This window comes from Mustela putorius, unplaced genomic scaffold (genome assembly GCF_011764305.1).
Source record: "Mustela putorius furo isolate JIRA1106 unplaced genomic scaffold, ASM1176430v1.1 tig00000589_pilon_pilon_pilon, whole genome shotgun sequence".
Lineage (NCBI taxonomy): Eukaryota > Metazoa > Chordata > Mammalia > Carnivora > Mustelidae > Mustela > Mustela putorius.
Genome location: NW_025421425.1, coordinates 6122793 through 6150499, shown reverse-complemented (window position 1 = coordinate 6150499; position 27707 = coordinate 6122793). Strand labels below are relative to the sequence as shown.

The following is a 27707-nucleotide window of genomic DNA, read 5'->3' as shown; positions in this document are numbered from 1 at the left end:
ATTTTCAAAATGCAAAGACAGATGGTCACGAGTATTATTAAACTGAATAGCAGGTGTGGACCAACAGTGAGACTCAATGCACCCCCTGGAGGACAGAGACCCCCACTGCCTCGCGCCCAAACACTAACTGCTTTAAAAATGTTCAAGAATGAACAGTAAGCATTACTGTTGTACAATTACAAATACTAAAATGAAGCATCAAAGCCAGTAAGAAGTCATTACTATTTCTTTAATTTGGCTTCTAGGCACCTCCTTATTCAAGGCACCATGACGTTTCACAGTGAAAAACAGAGCCTCTCCAATGCACTCAGCACATTCAGAGCAAAACCCAGTTCAAACAGTCTGAAGAATGAACACCTCCCGAAGTGTGGGGTCATGGATGAGGTAACGGGAAAATACTCATGTAACAGTCTGCATAGTTTTGTATGTCCTCTGAGTTTTCTCAAAAGAATTTTAATTTTTAAGTATAAAGCAAAACTTAAATCTTCAGAAAAGGCCCGCCACTCCCCCCAAACATGTGATAGCTTATTAACTACACTAAATTGAACCAAATCAAGATTGTAACTGTTATAAAATAAAGGTTGGTGCCTCAGGGTGCTGCTACCTTCACAGACGCGGAGCCCAGGCAGGAGCTGCTGACACAGCACTGCAGCGATGTGTCTGGTCCCAGGGAACCATGGACACGGCCTACGCCCCCCGTGGATGACTCCGGCCGTAACCGCAGGCAACCAGGCCTCCAGGCGGCATCACTCACCAACAGGTACGCTCCCTCCTCCCTCAGGCCTCCCGAAATCGAATCACACACCGATGCGCTCAGCCCCACTTGTGTGCTTAATTTTCTACTTGCTTCCGCTTCACCTTACTCAAGAAAAATCTAAGACACTTCGCTATGACTCACCCCCCGGCAGGAACACGAACTTGGCAGTGGCAGCACCCTCAAAAACATCCCGAGGAAAGGGCACAGGAAGCCCTAGACCCACCTTCCCCCCACCCTTGAGCTCAGATGAGAGGGCCTGGAGTCCGGGGCCCTGGCTTCCTCCTCTCAAAGACCTGGGGGATCGCTGCGCTCTTCTCACTATCCAGTGGCGCACCTGTGAGCCCGAGAATCATCCACAGCCCGACGCCGGAGCTCAGCTCCAAGCCGTGCCCCCAGCTGACAGCACAGCACCTGCACGAGGCACCAGACCAGCTGCGGCCATGACCTCAGGCGCCTGTCACGTTCTCAGTCAGAGGTTTCAGGTGCCATCGCATCCCTCCTGCGTGTGGCTCCTTCTCCTTTTAGTAACTCCTTTCTGGACCCAGTTTTTAATCTCCTGTAAGACAATCTGTTTAGAATAGCTTTAATTAATATGTAAATCCAAACCACTGATCAACAAGACTATCAGAGGCCATGATGACTGCCCTGGTGACAGACGCCCTTGAGTTAGGTCACGTAAGCTCAAGTGCACAGGAAGGGCCTACAGACACCCATTATCACCAACACAAAAAATTACTATGTTAGAAAAAACGGAGAGCCAGTTTACAATTAAAAAGAGTTTGATTCTGAGACATAAAGAACACATTTCTTTCCAAAATGAGTCTCCTCTGATACCAGAGATTTGCTTTATGGAGAAGACGCAGTCTGTACCTCCCACAAAGTGCTCTAAAGGCCCCTGAAACGTATTGCATCCAAGATGAGGGAAAACACTCGGTTAATTCTATCAGAAATTGTCCTCAGAACAGCCCTGTCCAGCCTGGTTCACAGGGCCCAAGAGTTCCCACAGGCCATTCTAAGAGACCCGGAGGCCCAAGGCCCAAGCCAAGCGTGGCCTGTGTACCTCGGCCGCATGGCCAGGCTGCCCAGGCGCGCCCCTCACAGACTCGTCTCCTCGCACACTCTGACGGGGATGTTGTAGTGCCGGTCGTCTTCGGCGATCAGCGTCACCACTGGCCAGTCCAGGGGCGGATCGGTGGGGTAGACGGTGACAAATTCTTCCGTGCTGTACTTGGAGAGCCGGTACACCTGAATGGTGTGGCGCACAGCATAGGCGAGGAGGAACATTTCAACCTGAGGACGAGAGCAGAGAGCTGTGCGGAGGGAAGCCGCCAAGCCAGGTGCGGCTCGCCACCTGCTCCAGCCCCGAGCTTGGGGCAGCTCGAGGCCCGGCCACCCAGCAACCTCTCCTCCTCTGTGCAGGCCCGGCCCCCAGCCTTCTCTACACACTTGTCACACATAAGCAGACCGACAAAAGTGGGCTAAACATCTGTTAAGGGACTTGTATCCAGAATATATGAAGAACTTTTATAACTCAACAATTTTAAAAAAAATGACCAGTTTGAAAACTGAGCAAAGGATCTGAACAGAAAAGACATTAATCCAAAGAGGATATGTGAGTAGACAATGAGCACACGAAGAGTCCTCAGGCGGTCGCCCGCCAAAACCACGGGGAGACGGACTCCCCTTCACTCCCACTAGAACAGTTATCATCAAACAGATAATAATGAGGCATAACTACTTAACAGGTACCACGTTTTCTTTTGGGGTGACAAAAATATTTTGGAACTTGATATACGTACTAAGAGCCACTGAGTTATATACTTCAAAATAATTAATTTTGGGTGCCTGGGTGGCTCGGTGGGTTAAGCCTCTGTCTTTGGCTCAGGTCACAATCTCAGGGTCCTGGGATCGAGCCCTGTATGGGGCTCAGCAGGGAGCCTGCCTCCCCCTCTCTCTCTGCCTGCCTCTCTGCCTACTTGTAATCTCTCTCTGTCAAGTAAATAAAATCTTTTAAAAAAAATAAAATCAATAAAATGGTTAATTTTATGTTACATGAACTTCAACTATAGAACAAAAGAAGTATATCCCAGGTATCTAGCCAAGAGAAATGAAAACATGCGTCCACACAACAGGATTACTCATAGTAGCTAGAAAGCAGAAAGACCCCAAACGTCTGTCAGCTGATGGACTGCAGTCTGTCCACTCGCTGGAATACTGTTCGGGACATGTGCTGCAAAATGGACGAGTCTTGAGAACATGAAGCCAGGGGAAAGAAGCGAGCCACAAAAGACCACATATTATACGATTCCACTTTTACAAAATTTCCAGGATAGGCAAATCTACAGAAACAGAAAGTAGACTAGTGGCTGCCTAGAGCTAGGAGAGGCTGAATTAGTACCAACTGGTATAGGGGTTTTTTTTAGGGTGATAAAACAGTTTAAAATTAGATTACAGCGATGGTTGCAAAACTCTATAAACACACTAAAAACCGCTTGGCTGCACACTTCAAAAGGATCATCTGTTTGGTATGTAAAGTATATCCCGATACAGCTGTTATGTTTTAAAAATGGGACTCGCCATTACAGATTTTGTGAGGACTCTTCAAGAACAAACTTCAGTCCAACACGCAAACCACCGTGCCCCAGGCTCTGTACAGAAGGGAAGGGCTGCCGTTCCGGAGACAGAAGGAGCCTATGCTCTCTGAGCGCAGATACTGTCTGAAGCGGTCCTCTTCAATTTCAGTCCTGCCTGACCGGGCCGTGACCATGAGCCTTTCCCCTTTGCTACATATCACAGAGGCTGCGCTTTGGATGGACAGCCTTAAATGCTACTTTTGTAGCTGGCTACTCCACTAACAAAGACTTAAGCTTTTTGAGATGACACAGGGCGCACACACCAAAGACAGGACAGGGTGGGTGTGGTGTCAGGGGACAGGAGCACACTGGGTCTGGGTCTGTGTGCAGACCTCCAAACTTAGCATATGTGTGAAAGATCCCAGAGCAGGCTGGTCTCTACTGGCCAAGGTGACTCCAATTCTATTTTTAAGGACACTATCTAATACAGCTCTGGCTGCCATGATTAAATAATAAGACCCTTTGCTGCATTTATTTGTAGCCTGCCAGGTGCAAGGTGCTGATCTCATCCAGCATCCTGCGGAAGCAAGTCCAGGCTGAAATCAACGTGGTGGTTACAAAATGGACCCACAATTCTTCTGCCTCCTCACTTGATAAGGTGGGTGGGACCCGATGCTCTCTCCCCTCGAGCGTGGGATGGATTTAGTGACTTTGTTTTTAATGGTGTATATAACACTATGTAACTTCCAAGATGAGATCGTAAAGCACACTGTGGCTTCCTCCTTGCCCTTTTCTTGGATCACTTCACTGTCTGGGAGAAACCAGCCATTGTTTCCCAAGGACACTCAGGCAGTGCTATGGAAGGGTCCATGTGTCAAGAAACTAAACCCTCCTTCTAACCACCCCCGAGGGTGCTGCCAGCAGCCGGGTGCTGCGCCATGTGGGAAGTGGATCCTTCAGCCCAGTCGAGCCCTCGGGTGACTGCAGTCCTGAACAATATAACACTGCTCCCTCCTGAGACCCTGAGCCAAAACCACACACCTATGCTGCTCCAATTCTTGACCTACAAAAGCTGTGATACAATGTTTAATGATTAAAGCTGCCATTTCGGACTAAAACACATTCAAAGGCACAACTCACCTGTTCAAGGCCACCGGTGTGTCCCACCTGGTTTAGATGATTCCTTAGCAGCTGTCCAGGATCATTCGATGTGTCCCGAGCAAACAGAAGCACGGAGAAAAACGGTACTTCCTTTCCCTTCTCTTTATCATCATATAGTTCAATGGCTCTGTTTAGCATTAGAAATTTTACAGCTTCATAGAGGCTATATTCCTCTTCCTCGTTTGTGAACAGTTCATCACAAGCTATCTGCCTTGCTTCGGCTGTTCTCAGTTCCGCCAAGCCTGCCCACTACAACAAGAAAGTTAGGTAACAATTAAACGCCTGCTCTAAAAACCCCTGGTATATTTCATACTACGAGCACAAAATTATTTTCAAAAGTAGGCGACCACGGGTCATGTACCCATGCTCACAACATTCAAGTTTCTAGCTCAAACAATGGTACTCTTTAGACCACACAAATTCCTTAATCAGCTTCTCCCCCATTAGTATGAAACAAAAGTACAGTGCACTAAGGAGAAGCACTGATGCCATGGGATGGAGCTTTCAACTGCCCTAACTTCCAAGACAATGAAACTGGACCAATCGAAAATAATTTCCGGAGGAGCGAATAAGGTGCATGTGTGAGGGCTGTGTGTGCAGCTGGTGGGGGGTAGCTAAAATTATACCTCCCCTTAAGGGGCTTACGGGAGGGAGCACTTAGCACCTAGAAGCACCAAGCCAACCTGCAAAAGTGAAAATGAGCAAGGAAGCCTGTGCGGGCCGCTGAACATTAGGGTTACTAAACTCATCCTTCCAACTTCCTAAAAATATACATGGAGTTCCAAATGAATACATCCACGCAGGAAATTTTTATGGACTCCTGCTTAAGAAAAAATCAGAGTCCTAGGAATACAGCTAACACAGGCGAACACTTTAAGTGAACGAGAAAACTCTATAAATACATGTGCTTTTAAATTAAAGTGAATGAAGACGAGAGATACCAACACGAACTAGTCCTTATGAATAACCAGTAACTATTGCTCCTCTCAGAAAGCCATTAAAATTCTAAATTCAACAGTGAATTTTAATGGTAATGACTATACCACAGGATTCTCTACTATATGTGGTTGAAAGCTGGAGCATCTCTTATTTTCCAGAAGTAAACCCAGTCAGCAGTCAAGAGCATGGCTCTAGAGTTACGGGTCAGGATGGAATGAAGGCCTTGCTACCAAGCAGCTGGTGGGTTTTGCTGGGCATTAACAGACATCGGGACCTTAGTTTCCTCATCTTTAAAATGGGGATAATATGGCAACATCTTAGGAGAATTAAATAACATGTGAAACATTTAGCGCACAGCCTGGCACACAGGAAGTACTAGTAATGCTGGCTTAGATTACTAATAAATAATTTTAATGTTACCGCAAATTGGAAACACTTAAACCGTTCCCCAAAATAAGGATCTGTTTACAGCACACATAGCTAATACAGCAAAAATTACAATTTCACAAGACCTTAAAAGAGATGAAAAAGAAACTGTCACCAATGGCTGAGTTGAAGAGCCTTCCTGTTCACCCACAAAGCCAGAGCCCTGCTCTCAGCTCTCACCTACCCTAGATCCTGGGGTCCCCAGCCCCTGTAAACCCCATGCTCCATTCCAAAAGGCAAAGAGAATACAAAGAATCCCTGTTTCCTTCTCCTGTCACAAGTTTTTAATTGCTAGACTTTCCATGAAACACTTATGCTTGTAAATAAGAACTAGGTTCTAGAAGGTCAAGGCCCTCAGTTCATTCACTAAAGAATGTATTTACCAAATGCCTATTGTGGGCAGGCTTGGTGCTCGACACTGGGTGAAAAGGAAGGAGCAGGACAGATCCTCATGGAGCTGAAAGTCTAACCGGGGGGCAGACCGCACTGGATGAAACAGATCAACACCCGGGGTAAGCGCTAAAGGACTCCTGAAGGCCGGCTGATGCCTCCTTACCAGGCTCCCCGCCATCTACAAAGCCTGAAGCAATCAGCAGGCTCTCAGCTTGGGTTCCTGGTGGGAGAGCTTCAAGCTCTTCTAAGGCAAGCAACCTAGCAGTCCGCATGGGCCAGTGTCCAAGCAGGACCTCCAAAACCCATGGAGTACTCCAGAAATGGAGTATTTTAATAACCAAATCACTGGGAATCAGTGTGCCCTATAATTCTGTTTCAGAGAAACCCTCAGGACACTTTTCAAAAGACAAGTTACTGGCATGCGTGGGTGGCACAGTCGGTTCCACATCCGACTCTTGGTTTCGTCTCCAATCACGATCTCAGGATGAGATCAAGGACGCCCCACCTTGGCCTCTACACTCAGTGCGGGAGTCTGCCTGAGAGTCTCTCTCCCTCTCCCTCTGCCCTTTCCACTCATGCTCTAAAATAAATAAATCTTAAAAAAAAAATGAAGACAAATTTCTGACAATCATTCAGAAATGAAAACAAGTCTAGTAAACAGGGACAGAAACTTAAAACATGAACATAGTTGGAAAGAATTTATAAATACGCATTCACGTCATTGATAATACTCTTAAGAAATAGAGACTAAATACAGACTACCCCGGAACTTGTTAGTATGACTTAAAACAAAGACCACATTTAAGGTTTCCTTTTAAGAAAGTCAAACGTTTCACTAAACATGATAAATGGTGTCGTTATTTCTCGATTTTACCAAAGACTTCACAGGAAGGGTTTATGTTCATTTAAATTGCCATGGACATTTGGCAATGCACTCCGTGAGGACTAAGAAGTGGTCTGCTGGGACGATCAGGAGTAAGAGTTTTCCACTTCCCAGAGGAAAAAACACTACAGATTCCAAACCTTCTTCCTTAGCAGCGTGAGGGACTCCTTAATTCTATCAACCAGGTCCTCGCTCTTCCCCTCAAATTTCAGTCCAAGTTTCCACTGCTTGATCCAGTTGTATTTGCTTATGAGCTTTTCCGGTAACTGGATTATCAGGAAACAGAGAGAAAAAGAGGTGTTAGCGTTCCAAGAAATCCACCACAGGATCCCACAAAAACCACAAAGCCTACAAAACCTACCTTTGTTTCCAGAATTAATTCCCGCACGTTTGTCTGCTGGAGAGACATGGTGGTTCCGGCTGAGATAACAGAGGCACAATCTACCTTGCTCAGCTCCCACCACACCCAGAACATTCCACCAGCACTTTGCGAGGGGGACATTAAAGCAGCATCCCCGACACGTCTTCACAAACCACCCAGGTAGCTACTGGGGTCACGGACAGCCTCCCTGCCACTCCCTAAAGCCCGACTTAGGAAGGCGCTTCGGGCAGGACAGATGGTCCAGGATCAAGTAAAAACCTGACTCTTTCCTGATTAGAAAAATATGGCCTAACTTCCGATATTACCACATATCCTCAAAAGCTTCAATATTCACAAAAACAATGTGTCTCTAGTTTAACTGCCTCATCAGTACAGTGTGACAAAACCACAGCAGGGAAGGGGGGGTGGGACAAGGTGTTAACAGCTGCAGGGGCTCAGCTCATTAAAGAATTGACAGCTCAGCTACTCCTTCTCGGTTCCTTTTTTTTTTTTTTCCTGGACCATGTTTTATTTTGTTTTCCCCTAATCATCCACAGAATCTGGAGTCTGCAAGGCAAGCTGGGACACAACAGGACGGATGACAGCATGGGAACTCCGACACCCGCCTTCCCCCAAGTCCCGGGTGTGTCAGGAGAAAATGCATCATAAGGCTGGGCACAGGCACGTCCCTTCACTGCTGAAACACTCAGACAGGAAGAGAAAGTCCACGGAGTCAAACGATCAGTAGAGAAGAATTCATTCCTACAGCATCCTACGTGGAACGCAGGCTTGTCTCACAGTCAAAAATAGTTTTAAATGAGGCCTCCTGTGCTCAGTTCCCAGGGAATCTAAGCCTCCAAAGGCCCCTTCACAAAGGGTGACTCCAGGTCCAGCTTCTCAACCCGCAGCCATCCTGGGAAACAAAGGTGGTCTCGTTTCCGCAAAAGCCAGCACCATGCAGGGATGTATACCCCGCTCTTCGGGAAAGTTCCCGCGGTGACGGTGATTTACACTAAGTCGGGAGTGGCTGCGCTCTCCCCACCACCAGCCCAGCTCCGTGCCCACAGCGCCCAGCATTTCCGCAACAGGTAGGTGGTTCTTCAGGGAACCTTCCATTCGGGTTCTCAGATTTATCACCAGAACCTAAAATGCCCCCAAGTGGCGATAAGCTGAAATCACAGCTGGGCACAAAGAAGAGTGCGGAGCGGAAATACCAGACGGTCAGCTGAGAAGTGGGGTAGAGAGAAGCCTGGAAGACCATTGGAGCCTCACGTGACCTTGCACGTACCCCAGCAGCAGTCACAACACACAACTGCACCACTTGGAAGAGCCCCAAGTTCTAACTACGTACAGCGAAACCCTGAAACCTCGTTCCTTCCACACACTGGGCAAACCGTTGCCAGCGTAATGACCTAGTTCAGGGTTGTAGGCCTCTGGGAGATGTGGAGATCCTGGGGAAAGTCCAAAAAACGAGGTGTGTGAAAGAAATACTGAGAAAAGAATAATGCATTTGCAATGATTAATTCAAAAATAGAAAAGGAGATCTAACCTTGAATGCTTTCCAGAGTCACGGTACACAGAACACACATACACACCCACTCTTCTAGGACACACAAAGAGACGGGGCTTTTGTCAGAATAAGAGAGATTTAAGCAGGTAACGAGATTTAAACAAGAAACCATGATTGGAAATATTTCAAAAATAAGGTTGGTAATTAGCTTCGATGGAATTTCATTTGTGCCTATACTATAAAACCAACTGCTTTCTCCAGGAAGCTGTCTTTAACTCTTGACATCCTGACCATGATTAAAAGGACTGTGGGGTAACAGAGAGGTGTCCCCCAAAATAACTCACAAACAAAGAGCTCCAGTAAACAAACACTGTCCCAGGTATCGCCTGCTCATCGAGACGCTCTATAACCTGGTAAACCTGGAAACCAAAGGATCCCTGCCCTGACTGACACTCCCTCTCAGGGACCAAGGCACTGCCCTCAAGTTTAAGAACAGTCAGACCAAGCCACCTCCAATGCTGGCGTCAGGGTCAGAAGATCAGGTGCAGTTAAATGCGGAGACTGGGACCCGGACAAGGGAACCCAAGCAGGGCAGGACGAGAGGGGCAGCGAGGGCAAAGCTCCACCTCCCACGATGCGGACGAAGCCGGGCCAGAGGAGACGAGTGTGGGCAGGAAAAGGGTCTCTTTCACTGAGCTCAGATTAAGGGGAAGTTCTCTTAGTCTAGCTTTCCTCTTTCCCTTTAATGTTCTGAAACCAAGGACATTCTGGAAGAGAGGGAAAATGGCAAAATGCTACAGAGAACATATTCTGATCTGCAAACAGAAGCATATCAGCCAGCTAAAGGGCGCCTGTGCCTTAGTGACAAAGCAGGGCTTCTGTGGGCTTGCCCAAATTCTCCATGAGGTCAAGAGATGCCCAGAAGTGCACGGCCTACAGGCCACCGGCCGACGCTGGTTCTCAGTCCAGACTCACCCACAAATTTAGGTGCCCCAGGACCTCTCTGACCCCAAAAGCAGACGAGATGGGTTAATGTAGAGCCAGTGCCATTCAGGAGGCCCTAATAGTGCAAAACTAGATTCCCTTCAAGCTGCCTGCTGAGAGCTACTTTTCTGTGTCCCTGGAAGCGGTCAGCATTCCCACACTTCTAGAAGCCCCATGGACACACAATAACAAAAGGTGCTTGTGCTCTCAACCGACCAGGACAGAAGACTGTCGCCAGGCATGGGGTAGTGGTCAGAGGAGGCCCCGGGCATTTTGGAAGGATCAAGGATCAGGGTAAATGCGGACAGACCCACTGTCACTGGCTCTGCCCCAAGTGTTTACCATGGCAAGCCTATGCCATCTTTAACACAAAAAATGTAGCACGGGCTTGAAGGGAGCGCAGGGTTTTACTTACTATGACGGGACACATCTTACTCTGATGTATCAGGAAAATGAGTAAGAAATGACTTTCATCCCCCAATTCCTGTAGGACTGTCTTGTTTGGCAGCAATAAAGTATCCCTTGATTTGCCTGTCTTAAGCAAGTATGTTACCAAATATATACTTTATAGTAAAGAGGTTACTTATCACAGTCACACAAGGAGTACTGGAGATGGGGAGATCCCACTCCGGAGGCCAGGTGGTCCAGGTGCCCTGCCACCAAGGGGCACACCGTGGCCTCCATTAGCCACACCCCCGCCTCCGTCTGCACGCCTGGTTCTGCCAGTCCCGCTGTCCCATCACGCACATGCTCAGGCCCCTGTCGGAGCTGGGCTTTCCGAGGGAAGACCGGCAGAAGGGCCAGAACGAGAATAAGAGTGCAAAGGCCTCCACGGCCTGTGCCCTTCAGGCCATGTGACCTCTCGTGTACCTAATCTCAGGCTTAGAGGACAACCAGCTTCCTCTAAAAGCATCTTGATTCCAGGCAAATACCCCGGCTCCTTCAACAGTTCCCGAACAAGAGGAATCATGTCGGCCACACTCCCATCTGTACTGAGGACACGGGCACAAACCCTCAAGCTGGGGTCTAACCAGCGCAGCTAAAGATGGGACGGTCACTGCCTGTGGTTCAGACGTGTTCAAGACAAGGCTTCATTTTCACTGCCAGCCACACGCCATGTGGGCTCAGACTGAGCATGCCATCCATCCACCCTGCTGGTCTCTGTGAGCCGCCAATCAGTTCATCCTGATGACCTCTGTAAGCTGCCGTTAAGGCAGATCTCCCACTGTGAGGACTCTTAGGTTTTGTTAATGTCTATAGTGTGTGGGTGTGTTTGTGTGTGTGTGTGTGTGTGCGCGCGTGCGCGCATGTGTTTAAGCACGGCGCTTCCAATTTTCTTCCGATGAATGTCTTACTATCAATTCTGCCCACCAGACGCTCTGAGATATTCTATCAGCCAACCTATCACGTGACTTCATCTGACACAGGTCATAGACACAAGTCACACTGACACGACACCCTAGGGCACCACTACCACACTGCCAATTTAAAACTAAGGCCAGGCACGGGACACATCCCATGACCCTGACCTCCCAGGAAGCCCCTCCCGGGGTGACACGCGCCACCCCCTACACTGATCCTCTTAGCACAAAGCAGAAAGTGCCCATTTCTTGAACTGGAGCGGAAACCACAGAATGTGCATTCTATAACCCCGCCAAGACTCTCAGATGAACAGCGTACAGCGCACTTACTGCAGACAGCAACACTGAAGCCAAACAACCCCGAAGTGCTTTTTACAGACCACAAACACCAGCTCTCGAATTCGGCAGAACCGTTCAAATACATTTTACCACGTTTCTCTTCTGGTACATTGCAATCATTCTTGGTCACTTTATTATGGAAAATCATCTCTGCCACCCAAAACCGAATCAAGCCGCATGCTGACGTCACACTGCGGACAGTACCGGCACCCGGCCCGGGCTGAGAAGGGAGCTTTCTCACAAAAACGATCGGAAACACGGTGGACTCAAACCTGCGGCAGCAGCGTACCAGCGTGAGCTCCGGGTCCTGCAGCCAGGGGGGCAGTGCCGCTGGCTGGCTCATCGCCTGGAACAGCGTGGCCCTCAGCGCGCAGTAATTATCCCCGCGGACGCGTCTGATGGAGGTGAACTTCTGAGACACTTCCTCATAGCCCTGGGTAAAAGCATCAAAGAATTCAAAATGGTCATTACTGACTTCAGACCGTACAGAAAGCTTTATTCCTATGGGAAAATACATGCCTCTGATCACCGGAAGGATGAAAACAAGGCTGGCTGAGTCCCTCACATAAGCCATTCTAACTCCTGTCTTTACTAGTCTAAAGAAATTACCAAATGTTAATACTGTATAAAACATCAGCATATGTAACAGATACAATACACAGGAACACATAAATATATCATTTATTAATGATTATTAATAATCAAGATTAATAAACATTAATAATCATTAAGACCAATAATTACAAATTACCATTTAATAAAATATATCAAATATTATGAAAACACTAGCCAACCCCGAGGTCAGGAGTTACAAGTCCCTCTCTAAACAACTGCTATAATACTCACTTACTGATAACCAACATCCTGAGGGGGTTAATCTGCATTAAAAGTGACCCTAACTCTAATGAAGAGACAGGAAAGAACAGAGAGAAGTACTAAGTTTATATCTCTGTATTTTAAAAATTTTTTGTAAAAATCCCAAGTTTCCACGGTATAGCAAAAACAGTCCACATGCTAGGAGATGTCTGGATAATTCTATGAGACTCTTTACAAAGTGGATTTTAAGTGTCATTTGGTCTGGAAGCAAAACGAGGACATGAAAATGTTGAGTGACTCAGAACAGTCATCCAAACGAACCGCTGTGAAGCATCCTCTGAAAACAGCCACCATACAATGGGCCACAGGCACGGGACAACCGGATTTCTCTGGCGGGATTATGCTGGCGCATCAGATCAACCTGCTGCCTTCTGCACTGCACTAGCCTCGTTCTGAGGGCCCTTCTGCTCCTCCTGCTCCGCCGTGACCGTCACCTGAGACTCTGCTTTCTACCCTGCACTTACACAAAGGAAGGAGCATGGCCCTCGTCGGGGGGTGGGCGCCATGCAGACTCTGCGCAAGCACTGGGCCCTCGTTATTAGCTGTTCTCGAGGTTCGAGTCATAGGATGACCTCAGTGGGTATGAGTCGAGCTTTCATTCAACGCTCCAATCGCTACAACATACTAAGGCCAGTGACACACCTTTTCCCTTGGGCGAACTCCTGGTCACCCTGGGAATACTGGCGACGGCTGACCCAACCGGAACTGCATTTTCCAAATGCATAACTCACTCGTGCTATTTCAGACTTCAAAAATTAAATCTGGGTTTATACAAACTTACTTCCAAAAGAATATCCAAAACAAAATTAACTGTAAGACAAGTAGGGACAAAAAAAGAACTTGAGATCCAAACTGAGGCCCCTGAGATGCTCTCATTACTACCATGGGTCCCAAAGTGACCCTGGTCCAATGATGTGCCTTTGATTATTTGGTCACTGGAAGAGTCCGACGACATGGCCAAACCGTTCCCTCAAACTAAAATCACAGAGAAAGGGTTTTAGCGTGAGTTCCAAAATATGGACGATGTGGATAACTTCAGAGATACTTTCGAGTTATGGACCCTGAGGTGCCAACTGTTAGATCCTTTAAAGAGGCTGAGATCATAAAATAAAACTGGAAGTCAGGGAAAGCATTTCTGGAAAAGATGAGAAAACATATGTTAGGTATCCAGCCACCTGGTTATCTAGTTTGATACAGGACTCAAGTCTGGAAAACCTGTAAGTGGCCAGAATTTACGCATTCAGCAGGCAGCCTCACAAGTGTCAACAATCATCGTCCCAGGCACTTCATGACTGAGCTCCCTACCAGTGCCCGAGACACAGCCAGCCCACAGCTCAGACCCAGCAGGGAGCAAAGCTAGCACGGGCTCTCAGACTGCAGCAGCCACTATGTTCAGAAGGCCGGCCAAGTTCAGGGCAGGCGGGAGCGCTGCAGGACATGTGAAAGGGGCATACTGTTTTCAATAAAAACAGCTCTGAGGAAAAGCACAGATATATACAAATATTTAAATATTTTAAATCCTGAACAATATAAATGTAAACAACAAAACAGATATTCCTATCAAACATGACAGGTCAGTGTCTCTAATATAAAAGAAGTACATTTAAATTCATAATGTAAATAGTCCCAAGAGAAAAATGAGCAAAGGATAAACGCAGAGGTTCTAAGAGGTGGTGGATGTTTTGGGTCGAAACTGCCGTTTTTGTAGTTCAGAAACGGTCAGAGAGTAGCAATTTCACATCGTTCCACTCACTAAGGAATGTTGGCTTCAGGGTCCGTCGAGGGCAGAACCAAGAGGGTGGTGGGCTCGACCAGCGTGTAGCGGGAGGGGGCCCGGCTGAACAATGGCCAGCCCAGCCACAGCGGGACCACCTCACAGGAGTCCCTCCCTAAGAGTCATCAATCACGTGATGGGACCGGGAGGGGCAGCTCTAGGGACACCTTAAACAAAGGAAGTAGTTTCAGATCCCTCTGCACAGGAAGTGTGGGAGAGCCCAGGCCCCTCGGACAGGAGGGCAGGAGACCAGACCCAGGTAGGGACAGCAGTTCGGATGGCATCTGCTGGTCCCATCCCTAATGCTTTTAACACAAAAGGCGAGAAAGAGATTCCCAAATGACCCCAAGAGGACAACCAATGACTGGCCCAACTGTGAACAGCACAGCATCATATTTTTCAAAGAAAAGGAGTTACTGAACAGCTAAAGCTGGCCCTATATTAACACTGTGACTCGAAACAAGCTCCTTACCTTTGGAGTCCGTTTCCTCATCTCTAGAATTAGAACACCAATATTTACCTAGTCTAAGAACAGTTGTTGTAACCACATCTAAAAATATAAAAGGACATATTACGTAATCACTTATGCAGACTACTTTAAAACTTGAAACTTTGTGTATCTAGACATCATACCTTCTTCATACACGTGGCTTTTTGTGTATTTCCCCGCCACTCTTTTTTGCAGTAGTCCATGATGTCCATTTCAGGAGCTACACTTAACCTGGCCTCTGCAGAAGAATCAAAAGGGGGTTGGGTGAGCAACGAACAGAGCACCATCAGAATAGCAGCACTGCTTTACTCAGCTTACTCTCCTTCTACCTTCATTCCAAAACGCTCCAGAATCCCGCCACTACCCACCACCATCCCCTCACTCCCCGGAGCTCTTCCAGTGGGTCTCCCGGGTCACCACACCTTCTCCACGCGGCAGCCAGAGCGATGCGTTTAAAACTTCAGACAACTGCCACCACTCGTGGGTTCTGAGAGCTCCAGAGCCTCTCCGGGGACTGGCAGCGATGTCCTCACTTCCTACAGGGGCCTCCTGTCCTGCGTGCCCCCTGCCACTGCCTCTCTGGCCTCGGCTCCTGCCGTTCCTCACACTGACTGCTCCGGCCCGACCTGTGGCCTCCCCTGGACCTCTCCCACATACTGCCGGACTCCGGCACTCCCTACAGGTCTCCACTCTAATGTCACCCAAAACCCATATATCATGTCACACATACACACTTTCACTCTGGTCCCCTTACACGGTTTTGTTTTTCTTCTACGCACTGATCAACACCTCACATGTTTCTTTTTCTCCACTTCTCCCTAAACTCCCACTCCCACCCACATCCACAAACACAGCAAAGCACGAGTTCCTCTGAGGCCAAGGGTTTATTCTGTATCTCAGCTGTGTCCTCAGTGCTCGGAGCTTCACTGACACGATGTGCGTATCATTCCACTCAAACCCACCGTGCAGGAGTCTGAGCTATGAAAAAATACACCTAATGATTGTTACTTAGTTTTTTTATATCCATTATACAAAGAGATAAGACCTACTAAAAAATGTGTATTTATTTATTTATACTCTGCCCCCATCCCAAAAGGCTACAAACTATTAATAAGCCAGAAACTAATGAAGCTCTCTAAATGTTAGCTGAGCTACAGACTTCACTTGACTCTTGTAAGATGTTTAAAATCCAAGTTGCAATCAGAAAAATCACGTAATAAAATAAATGGGCTTTAGATTCTCTTTGTTTAGCATACAAGGTTTGGGGGTTGACTTCGTGGTATACGTGCACGCACGCACACGGGTATGTGTGTTTTAGGAAAAAAGTGAAGTAATTCTCAGGCATAGCTTGACTTCCTTTTTAAACTACTGAAGAAGTAAATGTTAGCAAGGAAATTAAGATACAAAGACAGAAGTACCTTACAATGTACTTACTCCTGAGGAAAGACGTAAATTAACGACACATATTTACTGAATGTCTACCATGCGCCAGGCACTGAGCTAGAAACCAGGGTTACCAAGGCAGTGAAGACCCAGATCCTGTCCTGGACAGACTGGGAAGCGACTGAAGACGGAAAGAGCACGGGCACCGACAGGCCAGGGTGTGATGGAGTGAGGAGCATGAAGTCCTCCTCGCAGGTTACAGACAATTCTGCGGCGGAAGTTAGGACTGGCGTACAAGGGACACACACCCTTGAAGCACACTATGCAGAGACCACAAATACTGGAGCCACACAGCCGATCCTAAATACAGACCCATCAGTGTTTAGATTTAAGAAACATTTTTTTTAGGGTCTACTCAGCGGAAGGAAGAATTCCCTGCATGTGTCTTCTCACTCACCTCCCCACAAAGTAGGGGGAAGAGCAAATATCCAGAACTGAGGTCATCACTGGGACCATGTTTCCACCAGGAGGCATTACGAGCCTGAACAGAGAGCACGTTTCCAGCCCAAGAAGGACCTCACGAGCTCGAAGTGCAGCCTTCCGGCTCCCTGGCCTGCAGTCCTCATTCCTGCCCCCACGAAGGTAAGCCCTGGCCCGCGGGCGCGGTGGGCAGCTCCACCGCCTCAAAACTGAGAGGAGGAGGCAGGGGAACCTCACCGGGTTAGGAGGCCAAGCCACAAGCCGTAAGCCCTGCTGAACGAGGGGCCTGCGGGCGGCAGTGGAGTGCGAAACGGCACGCCCACACAGCTGCGGCCACCAAAATGATACTTCAAATGCCGCCCCGCTGCTGTTCTTGGGGAGAAGGGCTCCGACAGCCCCTGCATGCCCTCCTGCAGGATAGAAGATGGAGGCAAAGGGCAGGCAGCCCCGACCTAAAACGTCTTAGACTACAGGACAGTCACAGTATACGACCGTCCGTTTAAATGCAAACTACGCAGACTGTTACTATTTCTAAGAAAGAACATTAAAAATGTCAAAAACAAAACAACCCCAAAGGAGAAGCTAAAAACCAGAGGGGTAATCAGGAGCTCAAATAACCAGGAGGTCTGGTCCTTAATCACCGTATGGTGACAAAGACAAGGATTCAGAACCTGGAAAGATGGGAACTTAAAACTGAACTTCAGAAAGCCAGAACTCAGGGTTAAAGGGTGGACCAGGGCAAGAATCTACTTTTCCTGTAATGGGCCAGAGAGTAAATAACACAGACTCTGAGGGCCATAAGGTTTCTGTCACAACTAGTCAACTTTACCATGTGTGAAAGCTCCACAGACAATAGGTAAAAAAGAAGCTCCAATAAAACTTTATTTTAAAACCAGGTCGCACATCAAATTTGGCCAGGCAGCCATAGTTTCGCCAACCCTGGGACATCTTTGTTAGCGAAAAGAGTGTTTGTTGTTTTTTGTTTGTTTGTTTGTTTGTTTTTGTTTTTTTTTTACTAACAGAGAGCATAAGAAAACTTTCGGCCTTGGCCTGGGCTCTGGCTTGGGAAAGAGGAAGTCTCCCTGAGAATTCATAACCACAGGCTGGCTCTCATACAGGGTCAGGACAGGAATTCAGACGAGCTCCAAGACCCTGGAAACTCGATTTTAGAAACTGACATAATGTGGCCCAGGGTAGGTGACACGGTGGGTGCCCAACAGGAATAAGGCCGAAGCCTCCCACTCAGGCCAAACTGCACAAGCCCTCCGCAGATACGCAAAAGCTGAGCTTTCAATTCAAACTTTGAAAAACAAAAAGTAAGCAAAAACAGCAACCAGCATAATTAGACCCGCCAAGATTTTCAGCGAATGAAATTATGAGACCCAAAGGAGTAGGTCTTAAATACGTAACGAAACAAAAGGCGCAAGAAACATGAGCAAAGGGCAAAAAACTATCAAAAACAGAGCCAGGCAAATCTGGAGAAAATAGCACTTCTCTATCTCTTTTCTTTTTTTGTCTTTTTTTAAGACTTTACGTAATCTCTGCACCCAATGTGGGACTCAAACCTATGACCCTGAGATCAAGAGCCACAAGCTCCACTGACTGGGCCAGCCAGGCGCCCCCAGAACATCTCCAAAAATGAAAAAAAAAGAGAGAAGAGATCTGAAGAAACTACCCAGAATGGAACAGAGGCTACACAATAAAAATATCTATAGGGGCGCCTGGGTGGCTCAGTCCTTAAGCATCTGCCTTCGGCTCAGGTCATGATCCCAGGGTTGGGGGGGTCAAGCCCTGCACTGGGTTCCCTGCTTGGTGGGGAGCCTGCTTTTCCCTCTCCCACTCCCCCTGCCTGTGTTCCCTCCCTCACTGTGTGTGTCTCTCTCTGTCAAATAAATATATAATTTTTAAAAAGATTTCATTTATTTATTTGACAAAGAAAGAGAGAACACAAGCAGGCAGAGAGGCTGGCAGAGAGGAGGAAGCAGGCTCCCCGCCAAGCAGAGATCCAGATGCGGGGCTCGATCCCAGGACCCTGAGATCACGACCCGAGGCAAAGGCAGAGGCTCAACCCACTGAGCCATGCATGCGCCCCTAATAAATAATTTAAAAATATGTAGCTATGAAAGAGCATGTCATGAAGAGCCTCAGATGACTGAAGCAGGTGAGCAAACATCTACTCAGAGTTCTGAAACGAGTAAGTAGGGAGAATAAGAAAAGAAGATAATGGTGCGAATTCTCCCAAACTAATGAAAACTAGGCATGGAGGGATTCCAAAAGAAGACCTCAAGCAGTAGGCTTTTAAAAGTCCACACTCAACAGACATCAGAAAGAAAGCGCAGAATACTGAAGACAAAGAGAAGACAGAAAAAACGGACACATTATCTACGAAGGATCAGTCTGACTGCAGAACTGTCAACTGCCTTATCTTCGGAAAGATTAACCTGCTCATCCGGAGTTCTTAAAAAGCAAGCTGAGACTCAATTTGCAAGCAAACAGGGCTTCCCACGAACAGACCCTTCCTTGCAGAAGCACTTATTTCAGGAAGGACCTTGTTTCAGGAAGGGCAATGACCCCAGAAGGACTGAGGTGCAACCTCGGGCGAAAGCTGGAAATGACACAGCTCCCCCAGCCGCTGACACACCTGCAGAGGGAGGGCTTCCCCCGAGGACAGGGTGAACCACAGCAGAGCACCTGCAGAGTGACAGAGAAAGCAAGAGGTCCCTGCAATGGGACACACAGCACCGTCTCCTCAGGGCTATGACTAACAGCAACTCCAAGGTCGTCACGAACGGGGTGCGATGGTGGCAGCAGAAACGGAGCATCCTCTGCGGTTCCATGGGGGATGGGGACAGGTGGCCCGGGAAAACTCCTGATGGGACAACTACAGAGAAGCTGGTCCACGGGGCTACCCCAGTCAAGAGTTCCGCCAAGTCATTGTGAGGACGACTCAAGAAAAACCTCAAAATGACCCAAAAGCCTACTTTATATCATATGTTCCTAACTCCACACACACAATATTTTTGTGAACCGTAAAGCAAACACAAGCTAGTGCTCAGAACGAACCGGAACATGTACGTTACACAGGTAGTGAGAGAAAATGTCACTTGTGAGTCATTTATGGCGGATCCCCAAGCGCAGCATCCCCCCTCGGCTCAGCCCGAGCCAGCCAGGGAAGCGAGGGGGCTCTTCTCCTCAGACAGCCCAGCCGGCCCTGCCTGAGTGGAGGCGGCCAGGGGACCTGCCTCCTCCTCACAGCAACGGGCCCACGGGTGCGGGATCCGAGGAGCTGGGGGGCGAGAGCAGGTGTGACTGAGCAGAAACACAGATAAAAGGTCATGAAGCGAGAGAGATCCCACTACTGATCCCAGGATCCTTCTTTCTTACGAGGCCATTTGTGTGCAAAGACACACAGAGCCAGCTTCCCAAGAAGTCCTTCCACTTGAAATGGAAAGTGCATTTCAACTCCAAACTCTCCCTCCAAGAACGGACGGAAATCACAGAACTAGAGGGCGGCGTCAAGAGAGCGAACAAACCCTCACAGGGGCACACGTGATGTGGATGTAAACGACACAGGGAGAATATCTGCGCTGCGATTTTAAAACCTGAGAAACAGTACTCCCCAAACCGGCCCCAGCAAAATGAGTGATCAGACGCAGCTCAGACCACACGCATAATGCTTCCTAGGAAGCACATCCCAGCATTTTATGAAAAGGGCCATATCGACCTACTGCATTTCCTACTATAAACAGTAAGAACTGGATGAATAAAATGATTCCAAACATACCTGATAACCCTTTTTCATGTGTAAGTAATTCTTTCTCCTTTTCTATTTCTTCCGCGTCACGATACATGTCCTCCTCACTGAAATCACACCAAATCAGACATTTCAAAAACGTGTTGCACTGACATTTCCCTCCCGTTACAACAAGCACTTGCTTAAAAGATTTATCAGACACGAAAAGTGTAGCTTTTTTCATATTACATGATGATGATCTGATAAAATATGGATCTTAAACTCTGGACGCTCATGCTTCTATCGTTTCACTTCAGAGCTTCTTAATTTAAATGTGACACTTTCACATCACTCCGCTGGCTGCGTGGCTCTGAGGCCACTTGAACTGGAAGGTCTGTGAACGGGAGCTCAGCTGCATTCGTAAGCATCCTAGCATGCGTCTTATCAATGAAGCCTCGTCGCGATGCTATCAAGTTCCAAGAATGGAGACAACACTAATAAAAGTATTTACACAGAAATGCAGGCCAAGTGCTTGATTATGTCACAAGCAAATTTTACAATCACTGCTTTAAAAACAAGGATAGGAGACCATCCATCATTTTAAGTCCCCAAAGCTGAAAACCCTCCCGAGGCTTTTCCTGCTCCCTGACACCGGCCCACACTGCAGCAACCAGCCCCGCTCCGTGGAGCACGTCCCTCCCACATACATGAAGGGCCGCCACCCTGATCGACTTGGTACTTATACAGTAGGTTCCTGAAGTCTCTAGTTCCATCTAGTGAGTGAACAAGAATAGAAAAGCCCACTAGCTGCCAGACAAGGACTGAAAAAAGATATCTCCTTTACCCCTCATGAGAAGCCACAACTCGACAAGGAGGAGAAACAGAAATACCAAACCTATCTTTGCTAAAACCACAAGACCCAAACAGTCCAAAAAGGGACAAAGAAACAGTAAATGACCGAGGACAGGAAAGCCTCCACGCCAGCAGAGGAACATCTGCTGGACAGTTAAGACGGTAAACCTGCAGAAAACCCTAGAGGGGCTCAGGAACTGGCAGTGCCAAGCATTCTTCAGGGTACAGGAGACCCCCAGAGCTGAAAAGGAGGAAACTGGCCAAAGTACACATTAAGTGTAATCAGATGCCCAATTCCCTATACTTGCTCCCCATGGCTGCACAGCCCGCCCTGCCCTGCACACCAGACAGAGGCTCCAGGCGCCAGGAGACACAGGAAGGAGTTAGTAAGATTAGGAACAAGTACGGAATTAAGCAAACGACCTGAGATACTCCCATTCCCAATTCCCTCGACAGCCCAGCTCCCGGTACAAGGCTCAGCACAGCAGGGGGAGAGAGGAAGAAGAGGCGAGAGGAATAAGAGAAAGATGAAGGGATACTGAGAGCCATCTGCTACCCCCCCCTTCCCCCACCTCACCGAAACCCTCTACTGGCTCTCAAAGAAGCAGCGACGTCTATCTGTGGACCTGACCCACCAGCTAGCCTGGATTCCAAGATTCCTCTACACATACCCCCCTTCGGTCCAAACACCTGACCGACACTAGCCTACGCTTTTACAGCTGTGATTGGCTCAACCCACTCCCTCTGCTGGAATGACTCACTGCCTACGACATCAGGACACACGCGGCTGGGTGACGAGGCTGCAGAGTGCCGGAGCTAGAGCAGGGACCCCGACGTTACAAGGTCAGCTTTTAACGACTCCTCGCTCTGGCCCTCATTAGCCCTGTGAGCCTAAACTTAACCACTTAAACTTAACCACCACAAAAAGGACAGTGAGAGAACTCACCTCAAAAGACTGTTGTGAAAAAGGACACATGTAAAATATGAGCTCTCCCAAAAGTTAGCCGTTCTCAAACTACACCACTGGTGCACAGTATTAACAAATATTCTCCCAATGGTCATTTCTTACTCCTTTTTTTCTCTTTAAATAAAGGTAATGGTATGGGTATGGATGTGCCCATTTTTTTTTAAATACTGTGGGGCTGAGGGAACGTATTAGGAAAAGGTACTTTCCATGTTCTCTGACCCCCATGAGATTCCACGTAAAATGTATGCTGTCATGCCAGAGGTAAAAGAAACCAAAACCAGATTCACAGGGACTACACATCAAATGCCTAAAATAAAAAGTGACTAAATATGTTAGTTCTTCTTTTACTAACTTCATTATACCTTCTGGCCTCCTCCTTAGCTTTATCAAATAGGAGAGAAATTCTGGTCCAACAAAACAAGCATCAAAGTGAACCACTTTCTTGATGTCATCAGAAGCATGACTTTGGGCAAGCCACTTCCCTAATCCTGGCCTTAGTTTCTCTCATCTTCAAAGTGAGAAGAGCAGACAAGGTCTGTACATGGTTCCTCTTCCAGGTCTTAAGTTCTAAGAGACTATGAATCTATGTGTTGTTAAAAACTATACTTCAAGCGAATTCTGTGGCTACGCTGCAGGCACACTTAGCTCCACCTCTGTCCTCTTCCTTTTTAATCTGCAAAATAACCCAAGTGCGAGCGCAACACCAGTGCCCAGAGGAAGTTCTCTGAACAAGCCTCTCTTGTACACATACAAATTCCCACGAAGGCCAGCAGGAATGGAACGAAAAGAAATCAACGTGAGAACTAAATGCAAAGGGAAGACGGAGTAGAAAGGAAGATTATTGGAAATTAAAAGCACTGATTCAAGATACACAAAAGCAGCAAAGCAGAAATGGGTGAATGGGAGGCCCGAGTGCATTCAAATTACTTTAACCACAACCAGATTTCATTCAGATCCTGTACACAAATGTTTGCTAACTTCCCTGGCCACCAAGGACAATATCCAAGGACATTTGCTAACTTTAAAAGGCCACTAAGGAAACTGTAATATGGCTTTTAAAGGCTACCATAAAAATGATACTAAAGCTGTAATTTCTTGGAGAGAGAACAAATTTTAAGTTTAAGCAATACATTCAACTACTATGGTCAGAAAAGAAGATATTTAACAGCCAAAATGAAATAGTCATCCCACATAAGGACAACCAGCTGGAGAGAAAGAGAGAGAGAGAGAGAGGTGAGAACAAGAAAAATAATAATTTTACTTAGGAAAATAGTTGACTCAATAATCTATTGCTTTAACCTGTTTAAGTATCAAAATATTAAGGCTGAAAGTGACAAAATATTTATATATTACACAGATATATTTATTTATATTTTATATTTACGTATTATTTGTTTGTTGTATATTTATTATATTTAAACTAGAGGTTTGAATTTTTTGTTTTGAGAAGGGAAGATAGTGAAATAATGAAAAGAAAAAGGATATGCATTCTAAGATAAAAATTGTTGATACTGACCAGCTTCAGAAATTTAGTAAACTTTTGTGTTTATATGTCAACTTGGGATGGGGATGGGAAGTGTCTACTGTTTAGCACTCAACAGGCCACTGAAACCCAAAGACTCAAATGATCACCACAGCAAAAGGTTTCCTTCTAGAAAACATACAGATAGCTAGAAAAGTAAGCCAAAGTCTTAAATATGACTTGATTTCTTGTGGACCATGGCACGTGAGTCAGGCTCAATTACATAATTGAGTTAAATTTTAAAACCAAAATCCAATACATTCTACTTAGAAAATTCTTAGTTTAGCACACTGCTATTTTAAAGTGTGTATTTTCAAGCTCTGGTTTTCTTTTAAGCTAGAGATGAAATATCTTAATACTGAGGCAATATATGTGATTGAATAAATTATATGATTCTGCAGACCACATTATAATCTCTCTTGCTCTGTTCAAAGAACTGCATAACAATAAAATGTTTGAAAATTTAATTTTAAAATGCTTACTACATACAGACACTTATACTGTTGCCAAGAACAAAAGCTATCAACTGAAAACACAGAGCTCAGTGAAGCAAGACATTTCTGTAGAGCCAATTTTTCAAATTCTGATACAACATGTAATATGAAAAAAGTCAATTCTAACATATATGCAAAACTAAGAAGACAGATTGGAATCTCTCACCATTATGAACATTTGCATTAAGTTCCCTTTAGTTGTCTAAAAAAGCTAAGTATGGCTTTGTTCAGCTTTCTGAACTCGAACGTTGCAGTTCATGCTTAACTTGGCCTATCGCAGAAGACCCATCACCCAGGCAGTGTTGGTGAGACAGTGTCAACCACTGTGACACCAATGTATCTTCCCAAAAAGGTAGAGGAAAAGCAAAGGCCACTCAACCCAGCCTTTCTCCACCACTTCGCGGTTGTAGAGATGGGTGAACAACACATCCCATGCAGGAAAGTACCGGCACCCAAGCCAAAATTCCACCCCCCTCTGCGAGTGGACTTTCCATGACTGGCTCGTGCTATTCCACGTGACTTCCAGAGGTATCTGGGGACAACCCAGATATCCTCAACCATGAGGTTTGAAACAGTCTTTACTTCCCGGTTGGACAAGGGGCAAGAGAATGAGGGAATGGCTGTTACCCCATCAAACATACCCCACAGGAGCTAAGGAGTGAGACGAGTGGGAAAACACACTCCCGCAACGGCATATTAGCAACATCCAAGAACAATGGTTTAAAAACTCGTTGTGCACAGCCCTTTTGAAAATCCATAGCTCCCATCAGAATCTCCGCCCAGAAAAAGAAATACACATCAAATTTCACCTTCCATTTCAGAGAGGTTCACAGACATATGCTCCCCACCACATACAACAAGCCTATGGACCCTAGATTCAAACTATGTTGCACCATCAGGCAGGCAAAGACCGGCCTTGAAGTAGTCATGCTTCTCAGTTCCCTGAGCTCGTCTAGCCTGGCCACTGACCATGTCTCAGGACCATTTTGGTCCTCAGGAATGGTAACTTATTTAGCTAAGGGCAAGAAACAGACACAGCCTCAGTTTGAAATGCAGGGGCGGGGTGAGCAGGGGATAGTGCAGAGCAGGTGTGCTCACAGAAACAGTGAGGAAGCTCCAAGAAAAGTCAACCAAATCTGGTGTGACCTAAGACTTCTTCAAATCAGACCGTAAGCCATCTTGTGAGCCATCCTTAGGGTCTGTCCAGGGGATGCCAACCAACCCCGGTTCTCAAATGAGCTAGATGAGGTAAGGGGAGAGTCATAAATCATGTTCCTCTGCCTGGTTTTGCTAAGAAAGCCAGAAAACGATGGGTATGTTCCCATTGAAGCTTCAGGGAACGTGGCCCAGAAACCTACTCCCTGTCTCCCTGGTCAAGAAGGACCTCTGGAATCCACCACTCAGTTTCCTCCTGGGTAAGATGACAAACCTAGGCTGGTCCCCCCACCCCCATGTTTCCTCTCAGACGAAGTCTGTAAATCTACTGACAGCGGTTAAGGGGTGTGTCTCAAACCTTTTCATTGAGGAAGAGTGCTCCTTCCCACCACGGCCTATTTCCCCAGGTTCTGACTCTGGAAACCACATCCAAAAACTTGCCAAATAACTATACATACTTTTAGAAACATGGTTCTAGATTCAAAGTTTCTGCATCTAGAAGGGGCATTAGAATGCTCCACTCAAGGCTAAGGTGCTGCTTCTGAGGGGCAGGGTCTCTAACCAGGGAGTTACATCACTGGCCACCAGGGCAAGAGGAAGGCAGCAGCAGTTAGTAACCAGCACCGGCTGCGGAGGGGCAGAAGCAGAAGACACCCCCTCTCGCCCGCCCTACCCATTCTATTTTACCCTCTGTGGAGTCTGAGGTCGTTTTCTAACCCAAAGAGCAAACCAACATCAGCTCCCACCTGGGCCTGCACAGTGGTTTCAGTTAAAGAACAAAATGCTAGTCTTTAAAAATCAGGATATTTCATTAAAAATTCAGGACATTTGGACTCTTGAAATACAGAAAATTCAGTAAGCAGAACGTAGAACCTCCTGGACTCTGACCCCAACAGTGATGGACACAGCTCTCCAGAAACCCATGGTCCACACCTGGCCAGCCTCACTCACCTAGGTTACCCGCATAGGTAGAGGAGTTTGAGACTGCCTACTCCAAATCTTTCCCAGTAGCCATGAACACACTAAGTGTGGATAATACCATTCCAGAGGCCTTAGGTGCTCAATAAATGAGAAGGTCAACAGCCATGGTCAAGAACTGTGCACATCAATGTCATTATAATACACGAGCTGCACAGCAGGCCCACCAAGGACCCCTTGGCCAAAGGGGGCAGGGGGATCACATTTGAACACACCTTACAATTCAGCTTGCCAGCCAAAATTAAGCTGTCAGAATGGTTATCTGAGTGCTTTCATCAATTCTGAAATTCAAAGGCATTTGCATGCGCCTAGAACCTGAAAGCATAGGAAAAGTTCGCCTTCAAGTCTATATTCTGCCTGCACCTCACTCCCAGATCCTTGCTAAAAATATCCACGCCTCCGGTTTGGGCTGCCTTCCTCACGATTCACAAAACAACTGATCTAACCAGCGCTGCCTTTCCTATCTAAAAATAAAGGGGGAGGGGGACAGCTAGTTAAGCCGTTAATGGGCAAAAGAGAATTGGGTCAGGCTCCGACCAAAGTCTGTTCAACAGGTGGAGCGCTCAGCCAGCGGCGACTTGCCCTTCGAGAACCAACTTGTCGCATGGCTCAGTTTTCCTTTGGCTGTGACAGAAGCAACCTTACTTCCCCAACCAGGTCGGAGGAAAGATTCACTGAGTTAGAACTGCACGCTTTTCCGGTTTGTTTCCCAAGTTCCTGGAGCTTTCTTTTAACTTCAGAGCTATGCAGATGTAGAAACAGGGGCACTGGACGACCAGAACTGTGCGCCCCCGGGCCCTGCGGGAAAACATTCTGTACGAAGACTGGACACGAGTGTCTGAGTTCCACTCCGTCGCCGACCTTACCCAGAGCCGAGGGTGCGAAGGGCTCTCGGCCGGCTACCCCCCAGCCCAGGCCAGCCCACGCCCAGCCTCCCCAAGGGGAACGAGCCGCGCGCCCCCGCCCGCCCCCGCCGCGCCCCGCGACTCACTGCTCGGCGGGGCACAGCACCGCGGACCGCGGCTGCCCGCCGGCCGCCGCCTTCCCGCCCTCCCGCGCCGCCGCTCTCGTGGGGCCCGGAGACGCGGCCCCCGCCTCCCGCACCAGCTTCTCAGCACGGCTCGCGCCCGGCCACGCTCCGGGCTGGGGCATGGTGCCCCGACTCATGGGACCGCCGGCGGCCGGGGCGCCACAGCGGTTCCGCCGCTCCGAGCGATCCGGGGCCCCTCCCGTTGGGGGGCCCGGCCGCGGCCGCCGCCGTTCTACAGCCCGCCGGCTTCCGAGGCCGCGCAGGACGCTTCCGCACGCGTCACCCC

The 27707-nt window shown here is 47.6% G+C and overlaps 1 protein-coding gene across 2 annotated transcripts; it reads right to left on the bottom strand.

Moving 5' to 3' along the window:
- Window positions 1-211: 211 nt before the first annotated feature.
- On the bottom strand, window positions 212-27707 carry OTULIN (OTU deubiquitinase with linear linkage specificity). 2 transcript variants are annotated; one of them, XM_045082030.1, is made up of 7 exons: window positions 27383-27707; window positions 20475-20551; window positions 14971-15065; window positions 11977-12120; window positions 7273-7398; window positions 4471-4740; window positions 212-2047 (listed from the first exon to the last, which is right to left on the bottom strand). In XM_045082030.1, the coding sequence occupies exons 1-7, from the start codon at window positions 27556-27558 to the stop codon at window positions 1853-1855; spliced, it is 1083 nt and encodes a 360-aa protein (XP_044937965.1). In that variant the 5' UTR covers window positions 27559-27707; the 3' UTR covers window positions 212-1852. The 2 variants fall into 2 exon arrangements, with proteins under 2 accessions (XP_044937965.1, XP_044937966.1); XM_045082031.1 differs by having other exon boundaries at window positions 27496-27624.